Consider the following 26,544-nt stretch of genomic DNA (forward strand, 5'->3'; position numbering starts at 1 on the left):
GGGGAATATTTGCCTATTGAGAATAATTGGGGGATGCTTGCCATAGGGAAACATAGGGCAAATGTTCAATGTTTCCCTATGGACAAGTGTTCTCCTATACTTCCCTATGGGAGAGAACTCCCCAGTGTCTCCCTCTGGGCAACTGCTGTCATGTGTTCTAGTTCCTCCTAGACCTGCAGCTGAGCCTCATCCTCAATACTTGGGGCAATGCTCACTCTGGAGGACTGCAACTCCCTCGGCCACCTCCCTGGCCCAATTTAGAAAGGACCTAACAACCTTTCTATTTCAGATGGCATTCCCCGACTAAAGTCCAGTGGGCCTCCCTTCCTCTTCTGTGGCAAAGAGGACTGGCTAACGGGGGTTTTATTCTGTTTTATTTTGCTGCTGTGTAATTGTTTTAACCTGAATGTATATGTTGTGTTTTATTGATATTTGCTGTGAACCGCCCTGATCTATGGAAGGGCGGTATAAAAATAAATATTTTATTATTATTATTATTATTATAATTCCCTCCCTTCTCAGCTTGTGCTCATTTGGCCCTCGAGGGGGGGGGGGCTAAGAGGATTCTGGGAGTTGTAGTCAAAAACAACCCCCTCCAGTGCCCACTCACTCTGTGTATGTTTGGTCACATGACTTCTCAACCTCCCCCTCCCCGCCGTTGCCATGGCAGCCTCGACTCACAGCGCCCTCCAGCCGCAGGGGGGCGCCCCAGAGACAGCGCAGGAAACCTCTTCCATCTACCGCAGAGGAAGGAAACGGAAGTGCCTTGAGACGAGGAAAGGAACGGAAACAGAACCATCACCATCGCCACCATCCGGGTCCTTCGCCTCAACTTCCGGGAACGAGTTCAATCCTCCTTTTTTAAACCGGAAGTGGCTCTCAATTTGCTTCAGGAAGCCTTTTCTCTGGCGCCTTGGAAATGGAAAATATTCCCTCACACACAGAAAGCCGAGACTTCCCTCTTGGGTCGAGGGTTTGGAAATGCCGGCGCTCTCTCCCTTACCTCTCTATGGTAAAAGCCCAGGCACTCTGTCCTTGCATCTCTATGTTGCCCCATAACTCTGTGGGGGAGATCCCGGCGCTCTGCCCCTTGTCTCTCTGGTAAAAGCCCCGACGCTCTGCCCCTTGCCTCTCTATGGTAAGTGTCGGCACTCTGTCCCTTCCATCTCTATGCTCAAAGCCCCGACGCTCTGCCCCTTGCCTCTCTGTGGTAAAAGCCCCGACCATCTGGCTCTGTGATGTGTCGACGCTCTGTCACGTGCCTCTGGTAAAAACCTCGACGCTCTGCCCCTTGCCTCTCTATGGTGGACAGTTTGCTTTGGCCGTTCGAGAGGCAAGAGTTCCAGTTTTATTCCGTCAGCACACATCAAAGGGGGGAGGGGAAAGCAACTCGAGGCCTCAGTTCGAAGCCATTATGTGAGAACGAAGCAGAATGGTTAGGCCGCTCTAGCCCCCTCTCTATGGCCTCCGCCTGTGCGCTTAGCAGCCGGAAGTGCCGCCATAGTCGCAGTAGCGGCCTCTCTAGGCAGTAGCAGGTGCTACTCTATGGCAGTGAGGCGCCCAATGCTCCCTGGAGGACGATGCTGTCTTGCCTTCTTCTTCTTCCCAACAGAGAAGAGGAGCCCCCAAACCCTCAGGGCAATGGAGATCTCAAGAAGCATTTCAGCATATATAGGGTTTGTGGGGTTCTTTGCATTTTGGTGTTTTAAACCACGCTGGGCTTATTCCTGGGTTTGGTGCTATAAACCATCCTGGGCATAAAATGCTGTTTGAAAACACTGAAATTCTGGACCGTGCCAAAAACTATCAGGCCAGAACCCACAGGGAAGCAAGCCATTGGAATCCACAAACACCTGGACAACCTCAACAGGAAAGAAGAAACCCTGGAAGTGAACAATGTTTGGCTGCCAGTCACGAAAAACACCAAAATGCAAATGAAAACCACTCAGGATCAGGGTTTTCCCTGCAGACAATGGCTCTCTAATTAAACAGAGACAAATGCTCTGCATATCCTCCCTCTCTCCCTCAGGCCTTGCCTTTCAGCAACAGAACAGTACACAGATTAACATGGAAATCACTCCTGTCAACCTAGAGTCACACAGTACACACACACACACATATATATATATATATACACCCCTCTTTCCATGCCAGCATTCTCTGAAGATGCCAGCCATAGATGCTGGTGAAATGTCAGGAATAAACTCTTCTAGAACATGTTTCCACATAGCCTGAAAAACCCACAAGAAACTATGGATGCTGGCCATGAGAGCCTTTGACTTCACAAGGATTTTAGCGCTTGGGTTTTTTGTTAACAACTGCCATTGAGTCGATCCCGATTCATGGCCACCCTGCGGATGAGACACCTCAAAAACCCCCAACCTTCACTGCTCTTGGTTCCTCTGAAGTCATCCATCTAGCAGCCTTCCTCTCTTTCTGCCTCTGAGGGGCATAGAAGGAAAAAGCAATACTGTCTGTGTAGCAAGAAGACCATAGCAGGGCGAAGGGTTGTGGGTAGAGTCCCAGTTGAAAGAACAAACACAATCGTGCTACCAGATTGTCCTTCCTTGCTTACGGAAATATAGCCCTTGCATAACTAGATAGCAATGTGAAAACAATATGTGTACAAAAACTTTTGTTAGATAGACACCTTTGAGACTAACTGGTATGACTAACTCATATAATAAATAAAATAAAACTTTTATTTATATCTTGCTCTTCAGTAGCAAGAAAATCAGTGGCTAATGGTTTTCTCAGCAAGATTTGTTCAGAAGGGGTTTGCCACCATTGCCTTCCACACAAGAGAGTGACTTACCCAAGGTCAGGAAAAGAGGGAGGATGCATTACAGGTGGATAGACTCAACCTAGGAAGCCATGTCTATCCTGAATTTGCAAGATCTGTTAAGAGCAGGAGCTTTAGGAGGTCTTTTATTTATAGGTTGCCTTAAGTGAAAAGCCAATGTGATGGCAAATAAGAACAAATAATTATATTCACCCTCTCTCCTTACACAAAGATGCACAATTATCCACCCATTTTCTGTTGAAACAACCGAGAAAAACAACTATCATTGCATTATAAACTTTACGTATTTATTAGTTACAGGAAGGATATTTTGGATCAGTTGAAACATCAGTGCTAGAGTAGATTGCTTGACAGTAATTTCTAGTTAAATGGTATCAACGTTGTGCAAATATCCCTTGGTGTACTTGGAGACTGAAATGCATGTACGGAGGTGAAGATGCCAGCTTTGAGCATGGCAACAAGCAAACATTTAAAAGCTGCTGAGAGCAATAGTCAGACTTGTGCTGTCAGTTGTCTTACGGAAGAAGATCCATCAGTTCTTCAGCCTCATGCTTACAGATGTCAGTTCTCCATACCAAGCCTCCCTGAGCGCTCAGACCTCCGCTCTGTCACCAGTGCTAGTCATTCGGGAACACTCTTCATGAAGAGAGAAATACGTAGAATTTTACATTGTAAATAAAAGTAATAAAATCCCCCTAAATGGAAGAATGGCTCATTACTTCTGTCTTCCAGTTTTAAAAAAGAGGCGTCAACCAGGCGAATTTAAAACAAAAACCTGAACATAAAAAATTATTATTATACCATAAGGTGAAGAGTCCAGAGATAAAAACAAGCCTTTTCCTCTCTTGCCTGGACTGATGCTTTCTGCCTGCCATAAAAGTTCCAAGATACGTCGAGAGAGTAGTAGCTGCTATTATATCCAGTAAAACCTCTCTCAGAGACTTGACTGCCATGCAATCAGTTCCATCCTGCAGCCTGAGGACCCTATGCACAGCCTTTTGGGAAGCCTGCAGCTTTCACTGTGGAAGCTCATCTTCTGAGATGTCCATGCAGACTCCACTCACTTCCAGCGGATGATCTCTTCTGTGGCCAAGTGCATAATCCTGTTGAAGTCAAAATGGATGTACTTCCTCCAGAAACGCCGGTCTCTGCCATAAATCTGAGCTGGAAAGCAGGGACTCCCTGTCCAGAGACAGAAATCCCAGTCAAGTCTCGTCACTTGTCAATTAAAACAGTTAAGAATCCAAATGTCAGCTCTGTGATGTTCCCGACACTAAGTGCAACTTTGGCTTAAAAGGCCAGGAGAATATATTTCTTTGCATACAGGTTGAGTCTCCCTTATCCAGAAATCCAAAATACGGTACTCCAAAACCAGAACTTTTTTCATACACAAATCACAAAAATGTGTATAAGGTATATATGAAACATAATTGAATTTTGTGTTTAGACTTGGGTCCCATCTCTAAAATATCTCATGTACATATATGCAAATACAGATATTTCAAAATCCAAAACACTTCTGTTCTCAAGCATTTTTACAAAGGATACTCAAGCAGTATACCTTTTAGCAAGACAAAGTAGGGGAGTTCTCTCCAACTCTACTCTTCATGCCAGTCTCTACTACTTGGATAGCTGAGCTAAGTTCATGAATAGGCTAGGCTACCTTATGCTCACATACCCCCTTATGTATGTTCTGCAGAGTTCATGGGAAGGACAAGATACAAGAGAGAAATGGTTAAAGGCACACAAAATGGAGACACTTTGATTCGGCGTATAAAGCTCCCACTTGCATTTCTTTTTAACTTGTAAAGAAAGGTCCTTGACTCCCAGTTTTGGGGCATAGACAAAATAATACAATACAGTATATGTGATGCTACACCTGCTCAGTATTAGGAGGAGTCTCATGCTGCAGACTCACCAGACATCTGCAGCCTTACCTATGCCATGGAATATCCTGGCCACAGCTCTACCAGAGAACTTCTCTTCTTGGCGGATGGACAGGAAACTGCGGATGTCACCTCGGATTTGGTCTTCCCAGCTTCGAAACTGCAATAAAGAGGCAAAGCCCACAGAAAGTGAGGTGAGCCCAGCCAAGTGTAACAGTAGACAGCAAGGTAAGCCAGTCCTGATTCTCCTATCTGAAGCACATGGTTTTAAAAACCCTCTGGTTACTTAGAATATGGGGTCCTTTCATTTTATACAATTAGAGTACCATTGATTCCACTTTGAGCGCCATGACAACATCTTATGGAACACCAGCCTTGCAGTTTGGAGACACTAGAGCTCCCCAGGTGAGAATTCTCAATATTCGTCCCTAAACTACAAATCCCAGAATTCCACAGGAAGGAATCATGGCACTTAAAATGGAATCTTAGTGCTAAGCACCAACTGTCTCCAATGTTATATGGCTTGGTCAACTCCAACATATGGCAACCTTAGTGTCATCTTGGCAAGATTTCTGGATGTTTTCTGAAGATGCCATGAATCTCCTTATGTTTTTGCCAGAAAAATGTCATTCTGAAGGAGTTCTTGGGAGAGGCCAAAGGGTGCACAAATTGCTTTGGCGTGTAGGGGGTTGTTTGCAGACCCAGGGCTGCATTTTGCTTCAGAGCTGTGAGGAACAAATAATAGTCTTTCTCACTTTTATGTCCTGGAGATCCTTAGTATCCGTTCCTTCATCCGCTAGCACAAGATTTGCTTCCTCCAGCACCATATCCCTCTCAAAATAATCCATCAACAGGGACTTCAGCTGGGTGCTCCTCTCTTCCCCTCCACCATCGCAGCACAAGGCACATGTCCGAAAAGCCACACTGCTCAGCGCAAGAGACACATAAGAGAGAGATGAAGGAGAAAAGGCTACAAAGCAGGACAACAGATTAAGGATGAGGGATCACTTGTCACTGGCTTTTGCAAATACTTTGCAAAGCTCAGTTATGCTGAGGCAAAGAGCAGTAACTTTTGCTAGGCCTTACATGCCAGAATGCTCCCTTTCCCATCTATCTTCCAAAGTTCTCCATCCTCCCACCCCTGTAACCGAGTATTTCACTCATTCCATCCCAGTGTCTAAAAGTCAGAGAATCACAGATTCAGAAGAGAGCTCAAGGGCAATCTAGTACAAAGCCCCACCTTTGTTTGTAAGACAATAGCCTGTCCTCTAACTCCCCAAATCCATTTAAGCCGTGTCTGTTTATAGCTGCTCACCTCTGGAAGGACTTGAAACACACTTGGAGCTGGCGGAGGGCTGCCTTTTCACGGTCCATCACCCGATGGTGCAGGAAATCACACACTAAGTCCAGTTCTTCATCTGTGAGGTCACCATAGGAGCGTAGGTGAAAAGAGAGCTCGCTAAACTCCACAAGGATTCCACTTTTTCTGGATACATGAGAACCTGAGCCAAGAGGTAAGAAAGGAAGGTAAGAGTGTGCAAGAGAGAAAATCTATATGTGTATGAAAGACAGAGATTGCCCTTGGATTTCTAGATCCTTCAGCAGGTTCTAAATCATTGCCAAACAATGTGCCAAGAAAACCTCTAAAGTGCTGCAGTGTGTGTATATAACTTCAAGTCACCTGTCAACTTACTGTAACCCCATGAATTTTGTAGGGTTTTCTTAAGCAAGGAATACTCAGGAGTTTTTATCAATTCCTTGCAAGGGAAATCTATTCTATATAGATGTAGTTTCTATTTTTCCTTCCTGAACCTTATCTGACAAGAGATTCAGGCAGGATATAAGGCTTGGAAAAGTTCTCTTTTTTTAGACTACAGTTCCTAGAAATCGCCACAATTATGATGGTTGAGGGGTCCTGGGACTTGTTAGTTCAGACAGAGAACTTTTCTAAATTCTGAGTAAAAGGCTGTTCCCAGGCCAGTCTGCCCTGCTTGTATCCCTGCTTGGTTACCATTCTGCAGCTGCGTGTCCCACTGCAGCTGACGCAGGGCTCGCTTCACAGGCAGGACCTCCCAGCCCATGGAGTCGGCCACCTCAATGACGTCAAAGTCCACAGAGCTGGTGTGAGTGTGGCTGATCCCTTGTAGGCGCTGCTGGGCCAGGCAGACGGCAAGAGGAGGGCACCTGAGGGAGACAGGAGGAGGAACCAAGTGAGAAGTCCTAGCAGTGTCATTGCAACCCGGGAAGGTGTACACCATACATTTTCCCAGCAAAATCTGGTGCAAGAGTGGAAGGAGCAGCAGGCTTGTTACCGTTTGCTTTCAAGATGTTTCCAACTTATGACCCTAAGTCAATCCTATCTCAGGGTTTTCTTGGCAAGATTTGTTCAGAGGGGGTTTGCCATTGCCTTCCTCCAAGGATGAAAGAGTGGTTTGCTGAAGGTCACCCAACACTCAAACCACTGCACCACACTGACCATGGAAAAGCACTAGGCTTTCAAATGTCATGTTCCTTCAAGTCATTTCTGACTTATGGCAACCCTAAGGCAAACCCATGATGGGGTTTTCTTGGCAAACTTTCTTCAAGGTGGTTTTGCCACTGCCTTCCTCTGAAGTTGAGAGAGTGTGATTTTCCCAATATTTTAATAAAAACCAGGGTTTATTTGTCTTCTGTCAAGCAGGGAAAGTTTGTAAAATATATTCTACTGAGGTCTTTCAGCCATAGCTGTTACCTGTATATAAATGTGTTTTACATGTATTCTGTATTTCATATTTTTATGTATTAAGTTGGCTATAAACCAGGGTGGGCATAATATAGGCCATGGGCTGTATGTGGCTCTTGGACACAACTATGTGGCCCTTAAACCTCCCTAGTATTTACCCAAAACCTCTTAACACTTCCTTTCCCATTTTATTTTAAAAATGTGTGATTTGGGAACAACCTTTGCCCTCAAATCATATAGAAAGTCCCCAAATGCATGAAAACATGCAAAATACCCTCACCCCACAAACACCGCAGAACCTCATGCTACCTCAAAATACCTGTTTTCCTTTTCAGTCCCTCTCAAAATGGCAGCAGGAAGTGAGTTTACTCCTATTGCCATTTTGAGAAGGACTGAAAAGGAAAACAAAGGTATTTGGGCTTGGTGATGGTTATGTGGCCCTGTCTCTCCCACAGAGTTGCTCTCCTCTGCTACATACAATAGCAATAGCAATTACATTTCTATACCGTTCATCAGTGCACTTAAACACTCCCTAAGCGGTTTACAAAGTGTAAGCTAATTGCCCCCAACAATCTGGGTACGCATTTTAGCAACCTCTTCAGAAGGATGCAAGCCTGAGTTGAGCTTGAGTCCTTTTGCTGGTATTCAACTCGCAACCTTATGGTTTGTGAGTGAGTGGCTGCAGTACAGGCATTTAACAACTGCACCACCATATGTACCTTTGATTTTTATTTTCATGTAACTCTGGATGCAATGGGTTTTGCACTCTACATTCAGAGTGACTGCAGGGAAATGGTTATTTTTTCTTATTCCTTCAGTTGGCCCTCCTCTGCCCCAATCCCTTCTTATAGTAACGCAAGACGGTTTCCTCCCTTCCCTCTTCACCTTTGAGCAACTGTCCGCAGCTGCTGAGGGCCCCCGTAGCACATCACTCGGCAAGACGAGAAAGTGGGGTGCAGAAGTTCCACCCAGCGTTGGGGGTGCAGTTCCAGGTAACACAGAAGTGTCTCTATGCCTAAATGAGGAAAGAAGGGAGCTGTTCAGTGGAAGCATGGGGCCACCGTCTTTTTTTCCGGGGGGAAATGTATGCAATGTTTCTTGGCAACCATCTCTTTTAAATATCTTCCCCATTAAAAATAAATAAATAAATCCAAGTTTTCAGGTTTTTATCCAGCTGGTTACAAATGTGGATTTGAGTCCAAGGGCTGGGGAAAAGGCAAATGGTAAATGCCTATTTCCATCTGTTTTGGAATTCAGAAAATAACCACAGTGAGCTTGCCCAGTCTCATCTGATTTTGGAAGTTATATAGGGATCAGGTATGGTTAATACTTGGGTGGAAGACCATGAAGAAATTCCATATATCTCCAGAGAGAATGGCTGCAATAAAGAGAATTAGCAATAAAGGGCTAGGTAGACCAAGGGTCTGACTGGTAAAAGGCTAGCTTCCTATATCTATATGAGGTAAGGAAAGATTCCTGCTTCAAACCCCAAAGGGCCACGGCTGCCAGTTAGAGTTGACACCATAGCACCCTGGACACACCTCATTTCAGAAGTGAAGCAGATTGAAAGGCTGGTTAGCTCTTGAATGCAAGATCTTCCCTCCCTAGGAGGGAATCTCAGTAATCATCAGCTAGAGCTAGAAAACCAAATGCACATGTATAGGATGGGAAACGCTTGGCTCAGCAGTACTACATGTGCTCCCAGTGGCTGAACCCCTGGTCATTACTAAGACTTTGTTTGCTTTTGAATGAACTTTCCTGCATTTATAACAGACGTGCATTCTTCATACCTCAGCAAACCAATTTAGAGATCTGACTGTATTATGCAAATTATGGCTTCCTGCACTCTTTTGCTTAGTTCTGCAGAATTTGTTTTGTGGCAGATTAAAATCCCTCCTTACTCAGGTTGATAAGAGAAAGGTCAAGAGAGAGAGAGAGAGAGAGAGAGAGAGAGGGCACAAAGCTTGGCTCAGAAAACACAACCATGTACTGCACGACCAAGCCTACTGTAAAAGCAACATACATTTTGTGTCCCCATATTATGGGTTTGTCTCACTTGGAGAGTTCAGGGAACGTAATCCTGCTCCCACCTTCTTCTCCCCTAATTTTTGATATTAGGCCCTCTCACCTTCCTCTCGGAAGTCCAGGGCTTCCACGGTCTGCTGAATAGGGATGGCTCTCTCATGTCTGTAACATACTCTTAGTTGTCCTTTGTCTTGGTGTGGCTTCTCTTCTCCAGCTTCCTCTGAGACGGCCAACATTTCTGCATCCTCCACTTCATCACTCTGCAGGTTGAAAGCATATTTGTTACATACAAAGTCTCTTATGCCACGCTGGCTGTAGATGCCCTCCCTTCTGAGGCCCAACTGGCACCAACCCTGGTGACATTCTGGCACCTATTATAATAATTTTTGGTTCTTCCTAATGTTTAAGGGGAATTTATTTTCCTGTACTTTGAATCCATTGCTCCGTGTCCTAGTCTCTGGAGCAGCCAAAAACATGCTTGCTTCTTTTTCAATATGGAGAATATAAATATTAAAATTCTATTTTTCCCCAATTTAGGACTCTTCCCTGCTTTTTACCAAGCCTTTTGGGCCTACTGTAATTGATTTCATTCAAGAGCTGCTCGACAGTGGAATACGCTGCTGCCTCAGAGGGTGGCAGACTCTCCTTCTTTGGAGGTTTTTAAACATAGGCTGGATGGCCATCTGTCAGAGAGAATGCTTTAACTGTGTGTCCCTGCACAGCAGAAGAGCTTGGAATGAATGGCTCTTAGGGTCTCTTCTGAGTCTATAAAGTCTCCATCTGCACAAAGTTTTACACTGCATTAAACTTTCACTGGTTTTAAACTGTTAAGACAATAATGTATATACTGTACACAAGCTGTTTGCTATTTGTATTTTTAAATTTAATAAATTAAAAAAATAAACTGTCTCTTGAAGAAAACCTCTTTAATATGATTTTACTGTTATTCTTACTGTTTTAAAATGACTTTATTGTACACCATCCTGAGATCTTTGGATATAGCATGTGACAGAAATATAATTAAAATGGAAATGATAATATAGGAGATGCCCTCAAGGAGGGACAGCAAGAGAAAAGGGAGGCCTCCTGAGAGATAATTTGTTTCGCCTGTAATCTTCAGTACAGATACGAAAGATGACAGAGCACTCTGCTCCTCCTGCTGCAGACATGATGTATGCTGTTAGTCATAAGGATGCCCAGCTATGGAGCTGGAATGGACCACAAGGGCCAACCAGTTCAGCCCCCTGCCATGCAGGAATATCCTAGGTGGGGGTTGGTTTTATGGCAATGTTAAGGTAAAGAATTGGCTTCTATACCTTCAGGAACCCCACAGAAAACCAAAGAAGGAATACAATGAAATGTGCTTGTCCACTTGAAGAGAACTGGTAGATCATAAAAAGAAGGAAGAGAATCTGCCAGGGTCCTCCCAACTTGGAGTGGCAAGCTGGCTGCCTTTCTGGTCGTGGAAGTAGCCAATTCACCCCTGTTCAGAAGAGGCCCTCCGGAACTGTTGAGGTGGAAGGAATTCCAAGGATTATCTAGTCTGAATTCTGCCATGCAAAAACCAAAGCTAAGGCACCCATGTCAGGTGGCCATCCAATGTCTATTTAAAAACCTCAGACAAAGGAGAGTCCACTACTGTCAGGATCATTGGCCCTGCCATACTTGTTGGATATATTTTGAATATACAGTGGTACCTCGGGATACGAAATACCCAGGTTACGAAATTTCCGGGATACGAAAAAATCCCATAGGAAATAATTGTTCCGGGTTACAAATGTTTTTTCGCGTTACGAAAAAATTTTTTGGTGCTTTTCGGCGCTTTTTCGCACGAAACGCGGCTTTTCCCCATTAGCGCCTATGGCATTTCGGCTTACGAAGGCTTTTCGGGTTACGAAAGCGGCCGCGGAACGAATTAATTTCGTAACCCGAGGGAGCACTGTACTGGTACTTTTTAATGCTGGATGATGAGTTAGGCTTAAGTGGTAATGCTGAGTGGAAGACTGTTTTATCTTTCATGAAGCAGGCTAATGATCAGATGTGGAAGACGAATGTGCTTTGAACTATCAAGGTCAATTTGATGAGAACGCTTGATGTGGAGCAGGAAGCGGGGTAGTTCTAGGAACAAGAATGTTTGGTTTGAAAATCAATTGAGGGTTGGGGTTTGAGAACGTGAAAACATTTGAATATACTCTGTAACTGGAAAGTGCCTCAGTCCTAGCAATATCCTTATGCTGTGAACAACTCTAGTTTTCTGAATAAAGCTTTCTGAAGTGCTGGAGCTTGTGCTACTGAATTGGAAGTTAGCCAGTACCTGATAATGATCTTCTGAGAAAGTCTGACACCCTGTTGAACTGCTCTTACCATCAGGAATTTCTTCCTCATGTTTAATCAGAATCTCCTTTTAATTTGAATCTATTGCTTTTGACCCTATCCTCTAGAATGCCACCATCCAACCTGACTGCTTTTGAGGAATTTAAAGATGGTCATTGTATCACTTCTCCATTTTCTCCAACATACATACATTTGTTAATGAAAGCTAGATTGTTCCCTATGCTACGCTCTTGAAAATAACAGTAGACCATTTGTGTGTAATTCCTACAAAACTGAACCATCAGCTACCCGGGGGCAGAGAGAAAGCAGCCTCTGTTTGGATACCTTGGGGGGAAAAACAAAGATGAGTATGTGGTTGTGAAGAAAAACTAGATGGCACTTTCAGAATCAGACCAGACACCCCCATGAAAGCATGAAAAGAAGGAGGAAGTTCCCAAAGAGGACCCTGACAGGTTGTCCTCCACCCACCACTCACTCGCCCTGACCTTGCTGAGCTCCTGTTGCTTCTGGTGAAGCTCCCGGCACTTGCAGCGAGGGAAGACCTTCTGCACCAGCCTCTTCACTGTGAAGAAGTCGACTGTGTCTGCATAGATGTGCTTTCTCAACTCATGCAAGTCCTCACCCTGCAAAAGGAAAAAGCCAACAACATAAACTTGAGGAAAGAGAGCCAGACTGGGAAGGAACCCCCTCTGACTAAGTCCTGCTTCTCATCATTTGTGCCCAACCTACCTCGGAGGATAGTTGAGAAGACAGAAAGGGGATAGTAATGATGACCTGAATTCCTTGGAATAGGGGAGGATGGAACATTTATGTATGCATGTATTTATTTCAACAACCCTTTACAATTCCCACACCCTTTACAATTGTAAGCTGGGGCTTCTGGGAGCTGAAGGCCACCAATGTCAGGAGGGCCAGCAGTCCCCCAACCCTGCCTTTTTGGGAGGGCACAATAAAAATGTCCCACTAACAATAGAATGCATCTGTAACTGGTGATGTTGAGGATGTTTTGTAAGCTCCTTTGAGACCCAGGTTTGGGAAAATTCAGGATGGAAGTGAAAATATATTTATTTATCTCATTTATCTCCCTGTCCAAGAATCAGCCCAAAAATCAGATCTCACCTCCGGGTGCAGGAAGAGGTGGCAGTGGGCAGGCTTTCCATCTCTGCCTGCCCGACCAATCTCCTGCACATAGCTCTCAAAGTTCTTGGGCATGTTGTAGTGGATGATGCCACGCACATCGGACTTGTCCAGCCCCATGCCAAAGGCCACTGTGGCCACCACCACCCGCAGCTGGCCAGACATGAAGTTGTTCTGCACCCGGCGGCGTTCAACAGCAGACAAGCCAGCGTGGTAGGCATCAGCAATCCATTTTAAAGGGCGGCGGCTACTTTTTTTAGCTACATGGAAGTCAAAAGAAACATTTACTCCATAGGCCAAAACACTCTCTGGCAGATTCTAAAACCTAGCCCTGAGATTTAAAGTCTCCAGCCACAGGCCTTCTGGCTCATACATAGCAAAGGCATTTTTCCTGGCTGTTTGGCAACCATTAATCAGGGTGGGGATGACCCAGCTTTGTAGGTCCACTCAGCCTTTCATCCTTTTGTAGGTTCGTAAAATGAGTACCCAGCTTGTTGGGGGCAATTGGCTTCTACACTGTAAACTGCTTAGGGAGTGGCTAGTTCACTGATAAGCGGTATAGAAATGTACTTGCTATTGCTATTTGCTATTATAATGCCTCCCTTTCAAAGAGGCTCACCTCACACCTATTCTGAAGTCATTTCAGTACCAAAGATCTTTTTACATTACATTTTACTTGTAGATGGTTTGATTTAAACACCACACACTACAATCTCTTTTTAAAAACTTTGCACTGATGATTTGTGAAACCTTTTTTGACTCTAAGGAGGATTTTAGTGTATCAGTTTGGCAGAAAGGATATAAATCCAATAAAAAAATAAATATTGAAAGTTATGATCAGATTACTGTATGTTTCTTCTATCCTTTGAACCTTCTAAGAATTCCAGGGTCCCCTCAGCACAAATGGGACATTAGCCCCCTTGGAGACCTTCCATTGTAACCCACTACAAAAATAAAATAAAATGGGGGAGAATAACCCCCACAGGATTTAAGAGGCATTTTTGCCACAGTTTTGATATCTCTGGCCATTTTAGGCCCAGGAGAGATATCTTGTTCCAGAAAAATGCTTCCTTTGGTCTAAAATGTGCAGCGGGGTCCCAAAATGTGGCAAAAATGCCACATTTGGGGGCATTTTGTGGTTCCTTGGGGGAACACTTTGCCAACCAGTTTTAAATGTCATTGAACTGCAAATCCCAAAAGCCCTCCCCAGTGTAACCAGTAGCGATGAATACTGGGAACCAAAATCCAACATCTGGATGGTAACTTGATTCTCACCCTGTTTTAACAGCTTCTATTTGGGTAATTTAAACAAAAAATAAGCTAGTCTAGGAACTTTAGAGAAACAGACAGATATTCCTGTAAATAAAATCAATCCTTTCTAAGGACCTGCATTCAAATATTGTGAATAACAAAATGTATCCCCAAATGTTACCTATCTTCCATCTCTAGATTTTTTTTTTCATACTGCAATGCGGACATATATTCAGTTATCCATGATCTTGAATGGTGTATGGTTTAGCTTGCTGAATCATGTTGAAGATACCAACCCAACTGTGGATGGAAGCCGGGCTTTGCTTGAACTGTAGTTCATTGCCCAGCTCTTTCATACTAGTTCTTCAACTTAATCTCTTACAGCTCCTTTCTTTTTAGTAGCACCTACATATGAATCTGTACATTCAGCCTATAGATACCCTGGATAGTTTGGCTTTGGAAGCATATAGCTCCCTGCTTTAACAATATCAAGCTGCACAGAGCAATGCTTTCAGGATATGACCCTGCACTCTGGAAGCCTAGAGATGCTTTGGAAAGCTTGCCTTATTTTGGCGCTTTCAGTCAAATATTTGAGGTGAAACCAAGAAAAGGATGGAGAGTCTGATTTTGCCAGTGTGTAGATGAATTTTAGATGGTTTCAAGTAATTTCAGTTGCTCTGACCCACTCCAGGCAGCCAATGAATAAATTTCATTTTTGATTTAACACAGGAATTAGAATAACACAGTCTGCTGAATTTCTGCCAGTTCTCATCTTTTCTGGCTGCACCTTCTGCAGATTGACTCCACCCCAAAGATTCCCAGCAAACCACTACCTTTTGATTTCTTTCTTTTCCCACTGAAGCTACCATCTTCCTCCTCCAGCTCCTCAGCATTGGGGGGTTCTTTGAGCTTCACTCCCTGGAGACATGTGCGGATGAGAGCTGCGATCCGGGCTGTCTCCTCCCGGCGTGTGCAATAAACAATGATGGAATCCAGGCTCCCAAACCTCTCTCCCTGCAGCAAGCTCACCAGGGCCTGTAATGAGTGCAGAGAAACAACTTCTCAGCCTGGAGGTGCAGGATTGCCTTCCTGCAAAGTTCTTAAGAAAAACGTAACCGTCCTTGTGATAGTCTGGGCTTTTGTAAAAAAATAAAGAGGAGTGTTTATTACAGAAATTAAGTTAAACTATGCTTATGCATGAAGTGTACAGTATATGTAATAAGGTAAGGATCTGTTGGGAGGGGGTGAAAGTAAGAAATGTTCAGGAGACTGGTGACTTGGCTGAGTGATTTAATAAGATTTTTAAATGACCAGTGTGCATGAAAGCCAGTGACAAATATGAGTTTGAGACAGGGATTAGTTAAAACTCAGAGAGAGGTATGAATTAGCTAGAGTGGGGGGACTTACCCAGGGTGTATCGTTTTCAGGTGAGAGCAGCAGATGATCTCTCTCCCAATAAACTCTTTACACTATCTACAGGCAATACAGCTGGCCCCAAACTTACCTGGTCCTTGTCTCTGTCTGTAGAAACAGAAAGGTGTAGGTTTGGAGGGACGGCAGCGGAACGTACAGCAATCCCTTCACCCTCTGGGATGCCCAAGTGATGAGCCACATCCCGAGCTGTAGAGAGGGTAGCAGTGGCTGTGAGGCCCAAGAAGCAGTGCACACCTAAACGGTCCCGAAGAACCTGCCAGGGAAAAGGGGTTACAGTGAGGGCCCCTACTCTGGAAACACAAGAGGCCTAAAGCTTCTACCTGTGAAGAACCTCTATGTGGCCAATGTGGAAGAAGCAAAAGTGCCACTTTCTTCTCAAGTGGTTTTGTTCCTATAGGCCCAATGTTCTTTTTTATAAATCATCTTTTAAAAACAGATTAATGTTGAAAAAGCAGAACAAAACAAAAGCACTGACAATGGTTACACAGGTGCTATGTTTTCATGTTCTTGAAATGCAAAGTGAATCCCTTTGTAATTATTTGTTCTGTTGGATTAATCCTTCCCGGATGGGCCTGAGCATAAGTGGAGCAATAAGACAAAGCAAAAAGAACAGAAAGATAAAACTTCTGAGGTAACATGATTTCCATTGATCTTATTTAAATCAAACTAATATGGGAAAAAAAACATGCTCCACATGACCAACATGTCCAAGATGCTACAGGTTAAGTCTTCATTATCCAAAATGCTTGTGACCAGAAGTGTTTTAGATTTCATCCCCCCCCCCCAAATCCAAAATCCATTTCTGGTCCCAAAGAAATCATTTTGGATAAGGGGACTCAAACCTGTATACACACAAACACAAACACAGACCCACTGCTTGTAAAACACGTAACATTACTTACAGGGAATGGAAAAAGATAACTTAGGCAGGGGACAGACAGTCCATCTGGACTGGGCCTTATAAAATATACAATACAGTAATCCCTCCACATTTGCTGGGGTTAGGGGTGACAGACCCCTGTGAATGTGGAAAAACCACAAATAAAAAAACCCACACTATTCTTTTTGCCTATGAGAACGCTTCTCTCAGAATCTCCAGGTCATCGAGTGCAACTCTATGGTCAACATCTGCCTGAAGCTGATCACAGAATCATGCTGGAGGACGTACAAATGCTTAGAAAAGTTTTTTCTCTAGGACCTTCTACGTTCTCCAGCACATCTCTATGGCTAACTTTTAGCAGAATCGCACTGGAGGGCTTAGATATTACTAGAGAGAACATATTAATGAAAACCACAAATAATGAAACCTGCAAAGTCAAAGCCACAAATGTGGAGGGCCAACATTATTACTAAAAGAGGAGGACATAACTTTTAAGATTTGCGTTAGCAATCTTTTCCAGAGTTCCCCCTGCATTTGGCAGCCCCAATGGCAATACAAAACCAGGTTCACCTACCTTACAGAGCTGCAGATAACAAGGGCGGAAATTGTGGGACCACTCTGAGACACAGTGCGCTTCATCGATGCAGGCAAAAGCAACTGGGGGAAGCTGGTCAGCAGGTGGGAGGCAGCTGGATCCAGACAGGCCTCCCCCAACCAAGGCTTCAGGGGAGAGCAGGAGGACATGAACCTTCCCAGCCTTCACCTGCAAAGTCCAATGTTCAGACGCTGTGGCTTCTATGCAGTCCGTCTCAAAATGGTGACAGAAAGTGATATTACATCATTTCCTGTCATCATTTGAGAAGGACTGCAGAGGAAAACAGAAATTTAGGCTTGCTGTGGGTTGAGACAGCCCATGAGGGGTTGGTTGGAAGGAAGTAGTCCCTGGTTTTCATGCAATTGCCTTTATTGTTAGTTTTAAAAGGAGATTTTAAAGGGCATTTTTAGAGGCATTTGAAAAAAACAAACAATCAATCAGCACAATCAATCATTTATTGGAACCCAGTACGGTGAATGCAATTTTGGGCTGCATCGATAAAGGATAGTGTCTAGATCAAGGGAAGTAATAGTGCCACTGTATTCTGCTTTGGTCAGGCCCCACCTAGAATACTGTGTCCAGTTCTGGGTATCACAATTCAAAAAGGACATTGAGAAACTGGAGTGTGTACAAAGGAGGGCGACTAAAATGGTGAAGGGTGTAGAAACCATGTCCTATGAGGAAAGACTTAGGGAGCTGGGGATGTTTAGCCTGGAGAAGAGAAGGTTAAGAGGTGATATGATAGCCCTGTTTAAATACTTGAAAGGATGTCATATTGAGGAGGGAGCTAGTCATTTTCTGCTGCTCCAGAGACTAGGACTCAGAGCAATGGAAAAGAGATTCCACCTCAACATTAGGAGGAACTTCCTGGCAGTAAGGGCTGTTTGACAGTGGAACACACTTCCTCAAAGTGTAGTGGAGTCTTCTTCCCTGGAGGTCTTTAAACAGAGGCTGGATGGCCATCCATTGGGAGTGCTTTGATTGAGAGTTCCTGCATGGCAGAATGTAGTTGAACTGGATGGCCCTTGTGGTCTCTTCCAACTCTATAATTCTATGATGGCAAAACAGTCATGGCAGTTACCATCACTTGCTCACCCTCTCCATAGCAGCCTCTCTCTGGGTCTTGGACATGTTAGAATGTATGCAGACTGCTTTCAGGTTCTGAGGAAGGCCAGACACCTGCAAAAGAAGTATGGAATTACTGAAAGGTTGGACACAACACAGTAAAGAGATGGACATCCCCCCAATAGCCAACTTTCAGTTGCTTCACTTAAAGGGGGGAAACCCAAGCAGAATTGATTTGGTCTATCTGTCATCTCCTACAATCTTTTCATCAGCCCCCCTGAGTCTCTGCATGGTTTTCCTGTCATTTTTAATATCGCCATTTTGTGTTTCTCTCTCCCCTTTCTGTTCTCCTTGGTTCTTCCAGAATGGCCTCATGACCAACTGAACAACTTTCAATTCCTCTTCCTCTACCATCCCATCAGTTACCTATTGTCACTTAGTTCTCCCTAATCTTAACTTCACTTCTAGTCTAAAACAGATTTTGTGGGCTGAGTCAAAATCACTGGTACACTCTGACCACCACTTAAGATTGCTGCCAGCACTAAGTGAACATTAAGCAACAATGGCAGTTACAGGTAAAATATTTTCTAAGGACAGTTGCAGGGCCATGGGTCCTGTGGCTTATCTGATGTTCCTGAACTCCAATTCCAATGAACTCTAGCTAGTCTGGACAATGGTGAGACACAATGGCATCAACGTGTGGCAAAAGTTCCCCTTCCTGGAAACTATGCTCGTTGAGGAACAACTTAGGGAGCTGGGAATGTTTAGCCTGGAGAAGAGAAGGTTAAGAGGTGATATGATAGCCCTGTTTAAATACTTGAAGGGATGTCATATTGAGGAGGGAACAAGCTTGTTTTCTGCTGCTCCAGAGACTAGAACCAAGAGCATTGGATGCAAGCTGCAGGAAAAGCCTAAGATTCTACCTCAACATTAGGAGGAACTTCCTGACAGTAAGGGCTGTTCGACAGTGGAACAAACTCCCTCGGAGTGTAGTGGAGTTTCCTTCCTTAGAGGTCTTTAAACTGAGGCTGGATGGCCATCTGTCAGGGATGCTTTGATTTAGATTTCCTGCATGGCAGGGGGTTGGACTGGATGGCCCGTGCGGTCTCTTCCAACTCTATGATTCTATGGTATAATGGAAGACCAAGATCTGATCTAGATCAGAACTGAAATCAACAAAGAAAGGCTCCCCACCATTTCTTTTCAAATTGAATCCAGCTGCAAAAATAGAATTTATATACTTGTAATCTGAACTTTAAAATCAAACTGTCTAATTAAAAATAATAATAATTGGAAGCCGCTCTGAGAGCCTTTAGGGCTGAAGGGTGGGGTATAAATACTGCAAATAAATAAATAAAGTACTGTGTTCCTGTACATATAAGCCTGCCTTCTAGCAGCTCAAGTAGAAACCATCCATCTAACTATTGTTGATTCTCTTCAATAGTGTCTTGTAGAAATCATTTCCAGCCTTGCTTACTATCATAACCTGCTTCCCATCATGGCCTAATATTTAGGTGGAACCTCCTTTCCTGTAGTTTGAATCCACTGCTCAGTTTTCTAAACTCTAGAGCTGCAGAAAACAAGCTTGCTCCATCCTCAATATGGCATCCTTTTAAATATTTAAACAGGGTGATCATATCACCTCTTAATCCTCTCTTCTCCAGGCTAAACATCCCCAGCTCCCTAAGCCTCTCCTCATAGGGTTTGGAGGTTTACAGATATTTTACCATTTTGGTCACCTTCCTCTGAACATGTTCCAGCTTGTCAATAACTCTCTTGAACTGTGGTGCCCAGAACTGCACACAGTATTCCAGATTAGGTCTGACCAAAGCATAATGTAATGGTACTATTATGATCTTTCAATCACTTTGGCTTTTTTAGCTGCCATTTCACACTAGGGTCTTCCATTCAAGAACTAATCAGTCCTGAACCTGCTTAGCTTATGAAATCAGACAACACTGGGAGTATCCAGGGTGGCATGGTAGTACAAATCCAAAGGCCCTTGCAGACTTACTTGGTCATCCATTAGAGACACCAATGGTGAGATCACCAAAGTGATGCACTTGGATCGCTTGCTGTACAAATATGCAGGGAGCTGGTAACAGAGAGATTTTCCCTTTCCTGTTGACAGAACCACCAGTGTTGAGAGCCCTGCAAGATTGGGTAGAGCAGCATGAGAAACGGCAAGCATGAGGCTGAATTCACCATGGTAGCAGAAGGCACTCAGATCTTCCCTTTCCCATCGAGAGCCTTTCTAACTTTACTTCCCCTGCAAATGAGAGTTCTGCCACACAGCTCACATGTTACATTCATTATTTTACACTGTTCTCTCAACCACTCTCCCAAAGGTTCAGCAAGCAGATGGCATACAACCTCCCTAACCTGGCACCCTCCATATGTGCTGTCCTGAATTCCTCCCTAGCCCAGGACTGTTCCCGGCCAGCATGGCCAATGGTGGGAGTTGCTGTCCAATATATATGAAGGACATCAGATTACGAACGGGCTGCTGCAAAATCTCTTCAATCCCCAGCAGATTAGGCCAAAACTACGTCACACCAATTCAAAACAGCCTTTCTGACTGTGTCTGGATTTGAATCCAGCTCATCCTTGGCTCAAGCTGAGTGTTACACAAACTTTCTTTCATGCTTGAAGAATTCAGACACATAGTCATGTTAGTCTGAAATACCAGTATGCAATGGAATCTTGTAGCACCACTGAGACTAACTGGGCAAAAGATGTTGTAGCAAGAGCTTTTGTACATGTGGTCTGCTTCCTCGGATGCATACTATTATTGTCACGACTCAATCTGGCACAGATAACCCCACAAGTAAAACTTCTCATATGTTCCTGTATGTCAGGGAAGTAAATATCAAAAACTCAAGATAGCTTACAAAATAAAAAGAAATACAAGTAGAAATGACATGGATACAAAAAGATACAAAAAGCTAGGTTTCAAATAGCATTAAACTGTCTGTAGAACTAAAACCATTTCAAACATTCCTGTTTAAAAGCAAATGATAGAAGGCAATACAACACACTAAGGAAAGTTTTGTTTTTGTAAAAAAAAGTTAATTCTTGAAGGCCTGGTGGAATAAAATGCCTCCTGATGAAAGGAGAGCAAGGAGGAAGCCATTCTGCCCTCCCTAGGAAGGGTTCTACAGCTTAGGCGCTAACTGGTACCAAACTGGCAGAATCGGATATCATGACTACCTTAACTTTTTATGTGCCTTGGAGAATACAGTATTGAGCTATTCAAAAAGCACTGTAATACAACAGGAAGATTTTTCTGCTCATCTAGAGAGGGAGTTTATATTTTATGGGTTTCCTTTCTCTAACCAATATGCAAGACCTAACTTTTAGGCTTAAAAAATCAATTGAAACCAGTTCATCTCAACCTTTACTAATATATAGCCTGCCTTATTTCTCATTGCTTATTCTATCTGCCTGCCTACTCGGGAATGTGTGCATTTCACCCAACCAAGAGACAGGTCCAGGCAACGGCCAATCTTGGGCATTGAGATCCACCACTGCATCTGTGTCTCCGAAATATAATTCAGTGCCTGCAGTGACACTGAACACTGGATCTACGCAGCAGATCCCATGACTGTAACAACTGGCCAGAAATTTGGATTATTTTTTCCATCCTGATACATCCTGATGAAGGGTTCTGGAGACCTGGAAAACTCAAAACATCTTTTGTGACATTGTGGTTGGTCAAAATGTAGATACTGCCATTGCCTCAACTCCCAACTGTACATTTTGGATTTTCTTCTCCTCATGCAGTCACATTGCTGTCTTTGCTTTCTGTCCAACCTTCCTTTTTCCTCTGCATCTGGCTTGACACAAGCAAACTGTCTTACCTGAAAGTATCCTCATCACTGCTGTTTCCTGTCCTGGGCGGAAGGAAGCGAATCCCAGCTCAGCCAGTGCATGGAACACTTCAGGAGGAGTCTCTGCAGAGGAAACAGAAGACACAGAAATGGGCAATTCCTGCCCTCTGCAAAGATATGATGTTTGTAGCAGCACTGAGATTATTGTGGAACTTCCTCCCAAGGGAAGCCAGGCTGGCCCCATCCCCTCTGAATATCTGGAGTGCAACTAAGACTGTGCTATATCATTTGGTGTTCAGTATATAAAATTAGAGGTGGCTTCTCAAGCTGTTTTAAATCATCTGTGGTTTTACACTATTTTTAAGGGGATATTTTTGTCTTTATTCATATATTTAATGTATTAAACATTTTATTCATTATACATCACCTTGGGGAACCCTGTGGGTCAAGAGGCAAGACATAAATGTTTTATTTAAATAAACACATAGTTGTCACACAGACTGTGCACAGCTACATCACTCTGGAGGAGCCCATGCATGAAAAGTATTTCTACACACGGCTTATTTGGGCCACGATCTATGACTTCATAAGCTTAGCCTTTGTTTCTCAACTATCACAGTCCAAAGTGGCCACCCCACAAACCAAGGTAGAAATTCTGAAGGCTTAGTTTATGCAGGATGATGTATGCCATATGACCTCTTTACAAGGTTGTGCAACAAAATTTTGCCTCCTGGCCACAGGGTGGTCAGCAACCAGGGGACTCCTTCCTGAGCCTTACCTCTCACCTTCCCATCCAGCGCCAGTCTGTAGAGTGGTTCTATGGGCTCAGGTGGAGGGGGAGGCTCATACACAGGCCTGTGCACTTGCAGGTAAGTTCCTTCCTTCTGAGCCAGATCCTCCGGTGCTCCTTGGCTGCTCCCATTTTTTGCTGAAAAAGGAGGAGGAACAAGTTATGAACACCTGAGGGAGAGGACTATTTAACATTTTGCCTGTGCCGAAACTTCACAATAACCCAGTAAAGAAGAAAGGAATGAACCTGGGCACTGAGTTTCACTGAATAAACCGAGCACACATTTTGTGATCAATTTGTAGAGGAACCTTGTGACTTCATACTAAAATTATGTATGCGATATTTTAAACAGTGCCCATATAGTCTTTTTATTTATATCTTTTCCCTGTTTAGTCTAGCTGGAGCATTGTTGTTTTAACAGTGATAAACTATATCCATTTAAAAATATTTTTTATTTTAAAAAAAACTCATGGTAAGACAGGAGATGGAGAGAACTGAATGGAAAATTGTTACCCCTGTAGGCTTTCAGATACGGCAATTCTCCTTCTTCAGCCCCTGTGTCTCCAAATTGCTATTCCAGTGTGAGTGGGATGATTCTAAGCCCTGTGCAGGATTACACTGTTAGAGGCAGGCTAGTAGTACCTTTAGGTTTTTTGTTGGCTAGTAGTGTTTATTAAATGCCTTCAGCTTTTTGCTGACAGGTCAGCTTGGAGAGATGCTTTCAGAGCTCCATCCTGTGTCCTTCGGTTTTTATCACACTACATAGATCATATGCAAACAAAGCTAGCTGAACAGTTCAACCCTCTGTCCAAATTACTGGCAAATGTTGAATAGCATCACATCACCCCTGAGAAAGTTATATTAGCTTATATTGTAAATGCTTTCTTGCCTTCACTATCTAGTGAGCCTATGGAACAATCAAGAGCCTATACCAACAAGTGGTTTGATCGAGACTCCAAGAGTGTGCTGATTTTAAGGGTTTTAAAATCAAATGTGTCTTTTTAACCTGAGGATTTTATGATCTACTGACTGCAAATAAAGACAATAGGTATTGTTAAATTGCATCAAGACACAACCTTCTACCGCTGCACGAACAAAGCCATTACATTTAAGTCTGCAGTTTTACACATTGCAATCCAGTCTGTACAGTTTCCTGGGAGTGAGCTCTGCTGACCACTACCAGGTTTCTAAGCCCTGTGCAGGATTACACTGTTAGAGGCAGGCTAGTAGTACCTTTAGTTTTTTTGTTGGCTAGTAGTGTTTATGAAATGCCTTCAGCTTTCACTTAATGCATCAAATATGCACACTTTAGTTAAGTGGTTTAATATAGTACTTTCAGGTTAAATCACACATGCATCTGCTTACAGGGAAATAAATAAATAAATAAATAAATAAAGTTTTTGAAAGAGGAAATGAAAGGATGAAATCAGAAACCATAGCCAGGAATAGGTCCCCAGTGGGAAGCTTTCCAGCTGCCTGCTGCCAACATAGAATCACTGACCTGATACAAACTCTTCCTGATTTGAACAAATAGAGCAACTAAGTAGAACAGGTTCCTTGGCTTTATGGGTGCAGCCTTCGTTTCATACCTGAAATCTTGCTGTAGGCTGTATTAGTCATCTGAGCCACTTCCTCCAGAGTTAGCAAGGGCACCTCTTCTTCAGTACTGCATCCATTTTCCTCCAGTTGAGGTTCAGCAGCTGAGAGTTGCTCTGGCGCTGGATTAAGGAAATGGATGTTGCTTCAGAAAAATCAAAATAATTAAATAATTTTGGGCTTCTACAGCCATCCAAAACATACTAGACTGGTCTCATGTCTCATGTGTGAGTAACTACACACAGGGAAGAAGCTGGTTTTCAGTCTCATATTCTCCTATGGACTTCACATTTGGACTCTAATACAAGTTGAGTCTCCCTTATCCAAAATGCTTGGGACCAGAGGTGTTTGGGATTCTGGAATACTTGGCTTTGCGTATACATAATGAGATACCATGGAGATGGGACACAAGTCTAATCACAAAATTAATTTACGTTTCATATACACCTTACACACATAGCCTGTTGGTATTTTAGACATGGTATTTTTAATCATTTTATGCATGAAATTAAGTTTGTGTACACTGAACCACCAGAAAGCAAAGATGTCACTATCTCAGACAGCCATCAACAAAGTTTTGGGTTTTGGAATATTTTGGATTTTGGAATCCTGGACAAAGAAGATTCAACCTGTATACTGGAAGTGGTCTTGCATCACTTCTGGTCACCACCACACATGGCCAACCTTTGCCCTACTTTTTCTTCTTTTCTGGGATGCTGGAGGATTCTGGGTGAGGTGAGGTGGATGACCTAAACCAACACACTTGCAGGCATCTGAGGGCCATTTTCAGGTGAAAAATCACACTTAAAATCAGACCATTTAAAAAAAATTTGGAAGGATTGAAGATCTCCACGGGGACCTCAGGATCCATAAAAGTGAGCTTGAAAAGCCACCTATAGTCCACACTTTCCCCACCCATTTTATGCAACCCACACTAATCTAAGGCCTGGATTTTGTGCCCTGGCCTTACAGTTTGGCCATGACACCCGGACTTACTTTTTTTCCCTTTGCACTGTGAGGCCCAGTGACCAATTCCTCCACATCTAAAGCAAGTGTCTGATCCTCTGTCCATGGGCCTGCCACCTCCACCAAATTGTTCTCCCTTCTTCTTCCACTTCTGCTTCCATACCTGCAAAGGCATCATCAAGATGTACTCAGCCAACTGGAGCTCAGCCTGCTTATTCCTATATGGCTAGGCATCAGGGAAGCAGGGAAAAGTGAGATTAAGATTAGCCTAGCCTGCTCAGTCCACTCCCAGGCCTTCCCCAGCATAACAAACTTCTGTAGACTAATAATAATAATAATAATAATAATAATAATAATAATAATACTTTTTTTATCCCGCTCCTCTGTATAACACAACTGGGGCAGCTTACAACATTTAAAGAAAGCAGGGTGGGAATCTTGTGGCCCTCTGGGTGTGGTTGGAGTGCAAGTGCCAGCAATTCTATAGCACAGCCAATTATAAGGAATGCTGGGAGGTGCAGTCCAACAACATCTGGAGGACCCTATGATTTCACCTCTGTATCAACTCATTCAAGATCCTATCTCCCTATACAAGCAGCTAAAACCATAGGATGCTCAACAGTAGGCTTTCTCTCCATCCCAGCAACATCACAGGGATAATTGGTAACGGCATAGGAGAGAGACTTCTCAGAGCTGCTCCCACACTGTGAAAATTTCTCCTATGGGAGGCTATGTTACCTCTTTCTGTGATCTCTTCACTGGTAGGCAAAGATGTTTTTATTTAAGACAGGGATCTTGTCAATAATAATAATAATAATAATAATAATTTGTATACCGCCCTATGGGAAACCAATCCGGGCGGTTGACAACAGTAAAATATAAAATATAACAATTAAAAACACTTTATCCCTCCCCCCCCTTAAGACAGTATTAAACAGCATAACATATTAAAAACACAATATCAAAGCATAAAAACAACAATTAAAAACTAAAAACCCTGATATCCCTCTGTTGATCCTCAACCATCACTAAGATGGGGCCACGGGAGGAATGAGGGAATCAGGGAGCCTGGGCCGAGATGGTTAATCTGGAAAGGCCTGCCAGAAGAGATCCGTCTTGACAGCTTTTTTAAAGCTGTCTAATGATGTTATCTGACGGATCTCATTCGGCAGGTCGTTCCAGAGTTTGGGGGCGACAGCAGAGAACGCCCTCTGGGAGGTCACCGCAAGC

The 26,544-nt window shown here is 43.5% G+C and overlaps 2 protein-coding genes across 6 annotated transcripts in view; both read right to left on the reverse strand.

Moving 5' to 3' along the window:
- Window positions 1–1,469, reverse strand: part of MFSD3 (major facilitator superfamily domain containing 3) — a 10,580-nt gene extending 9,111 nt beyond the window's left edge. The window contains exon 1 of one of the 3 annotated variants that reach the window (XM_042464142.1): window positions 1,004–1,469. The gene's annotated coding sequence lies outside the window, so the exon portion shown is untranslated. The other 2 variants (XM_042464141.1, XM_042464143.1) reach the window with 2 other exon arrangements.
- A 1,605-nt stretch (window positions 1,470–3,074) lies between these two features.
- The window catches only part of RECQL4 (RecQ like helicase 4), a 36,302-nt gene continuing 12,832 nt past the window's right edge, over window positions 3,075–26,544 (reverse strand). For all 3 annotated transcript variants that reach the window (XM_042463291.1, XM_042463290.1, XM_042463292.1), the window contains 18 exons: window positions 25,345–25,477; window positions 24,342–24,470; window positions 22,741–22,890; window positions 21,993–22,085; window positions 20,147–20,283; window positions 18,163–18,246; window positions 17,047–17,235; window positions 15,663–15,845; window positions 14,992–15,193; window positions 12,890–13,167; window positions 12,256–12,393; window positions 9,540–9,696; window positions 8,297–8,426; window positions 6,701–6,873; window positions 6,005–6,191; window positions 5,445–5,613; window positions 4,741–4,849; window positions 3,075–3,985 (listed from right to left, as the gene is read on the reverse strand). In XM_042463291.1, coding sequence (XP_042319225.1) covers window positions 3,864–3,985; window positions 4,741–4,849; window positions 5,445–5,613; window positions 6,005–6,191; window positions 6,701–6,873; window positions 8,297–8,426; window positions 9,540–9,696; window positions 12,256–12,393; window positions 12,890–13,167; window positions 14,992–15,193; window positions 15,663–15,845; window positions 17,047–17,235; window positions 18,163–18,246; window positions 20,147–20,283; window positions 21,993–22,085; window positions 22,741–22,890; window positions 24,342–24,470; window positions 25,345–25,477 — 2,763 coding nt within the window. In that variant the 3' untranslated portion in view covers window positions 3,075–3,863. The remainder of the gene's footprint in view (window positions 3,986–4,740; window positions 4,850–5,444; window positions 5,614–6,004; window positions 6,192–6,700; window positions 6,874–8,296; window positions 8,427–9,539; window positions 9,697–12,255; window positions 12,394–12,889; window positions 13,168–14,991; window positions 15,194–15,662; window positions 15,846–17,046; window positions 17,236–18,162; window positions 18,247–20,146; window positions 20,284–21,992; window positions 22,086–22,740; window positions 22,891–24,341; window positions 24,471–25,344; window positions 25,478–26,544) is intronic.

The sequence above is a fragment of the Sceloporus undulatus genome, chromosome 4 (assembly GCF_019175285.1).
Source record: "Sceloporus undulatus isolate JIND9_A2432 ecotype Alabama chromosome 4, SceUnd_v1.1, whole genome shotgun sequence".
Taxonomy (NCBI): domain Eukaryota; kingdom Metazoa; phylum Chordata; class Lepidosauria; order Squamata; family Phrynosomatidae; genus Sceloporus; species Sceloporus undulatus.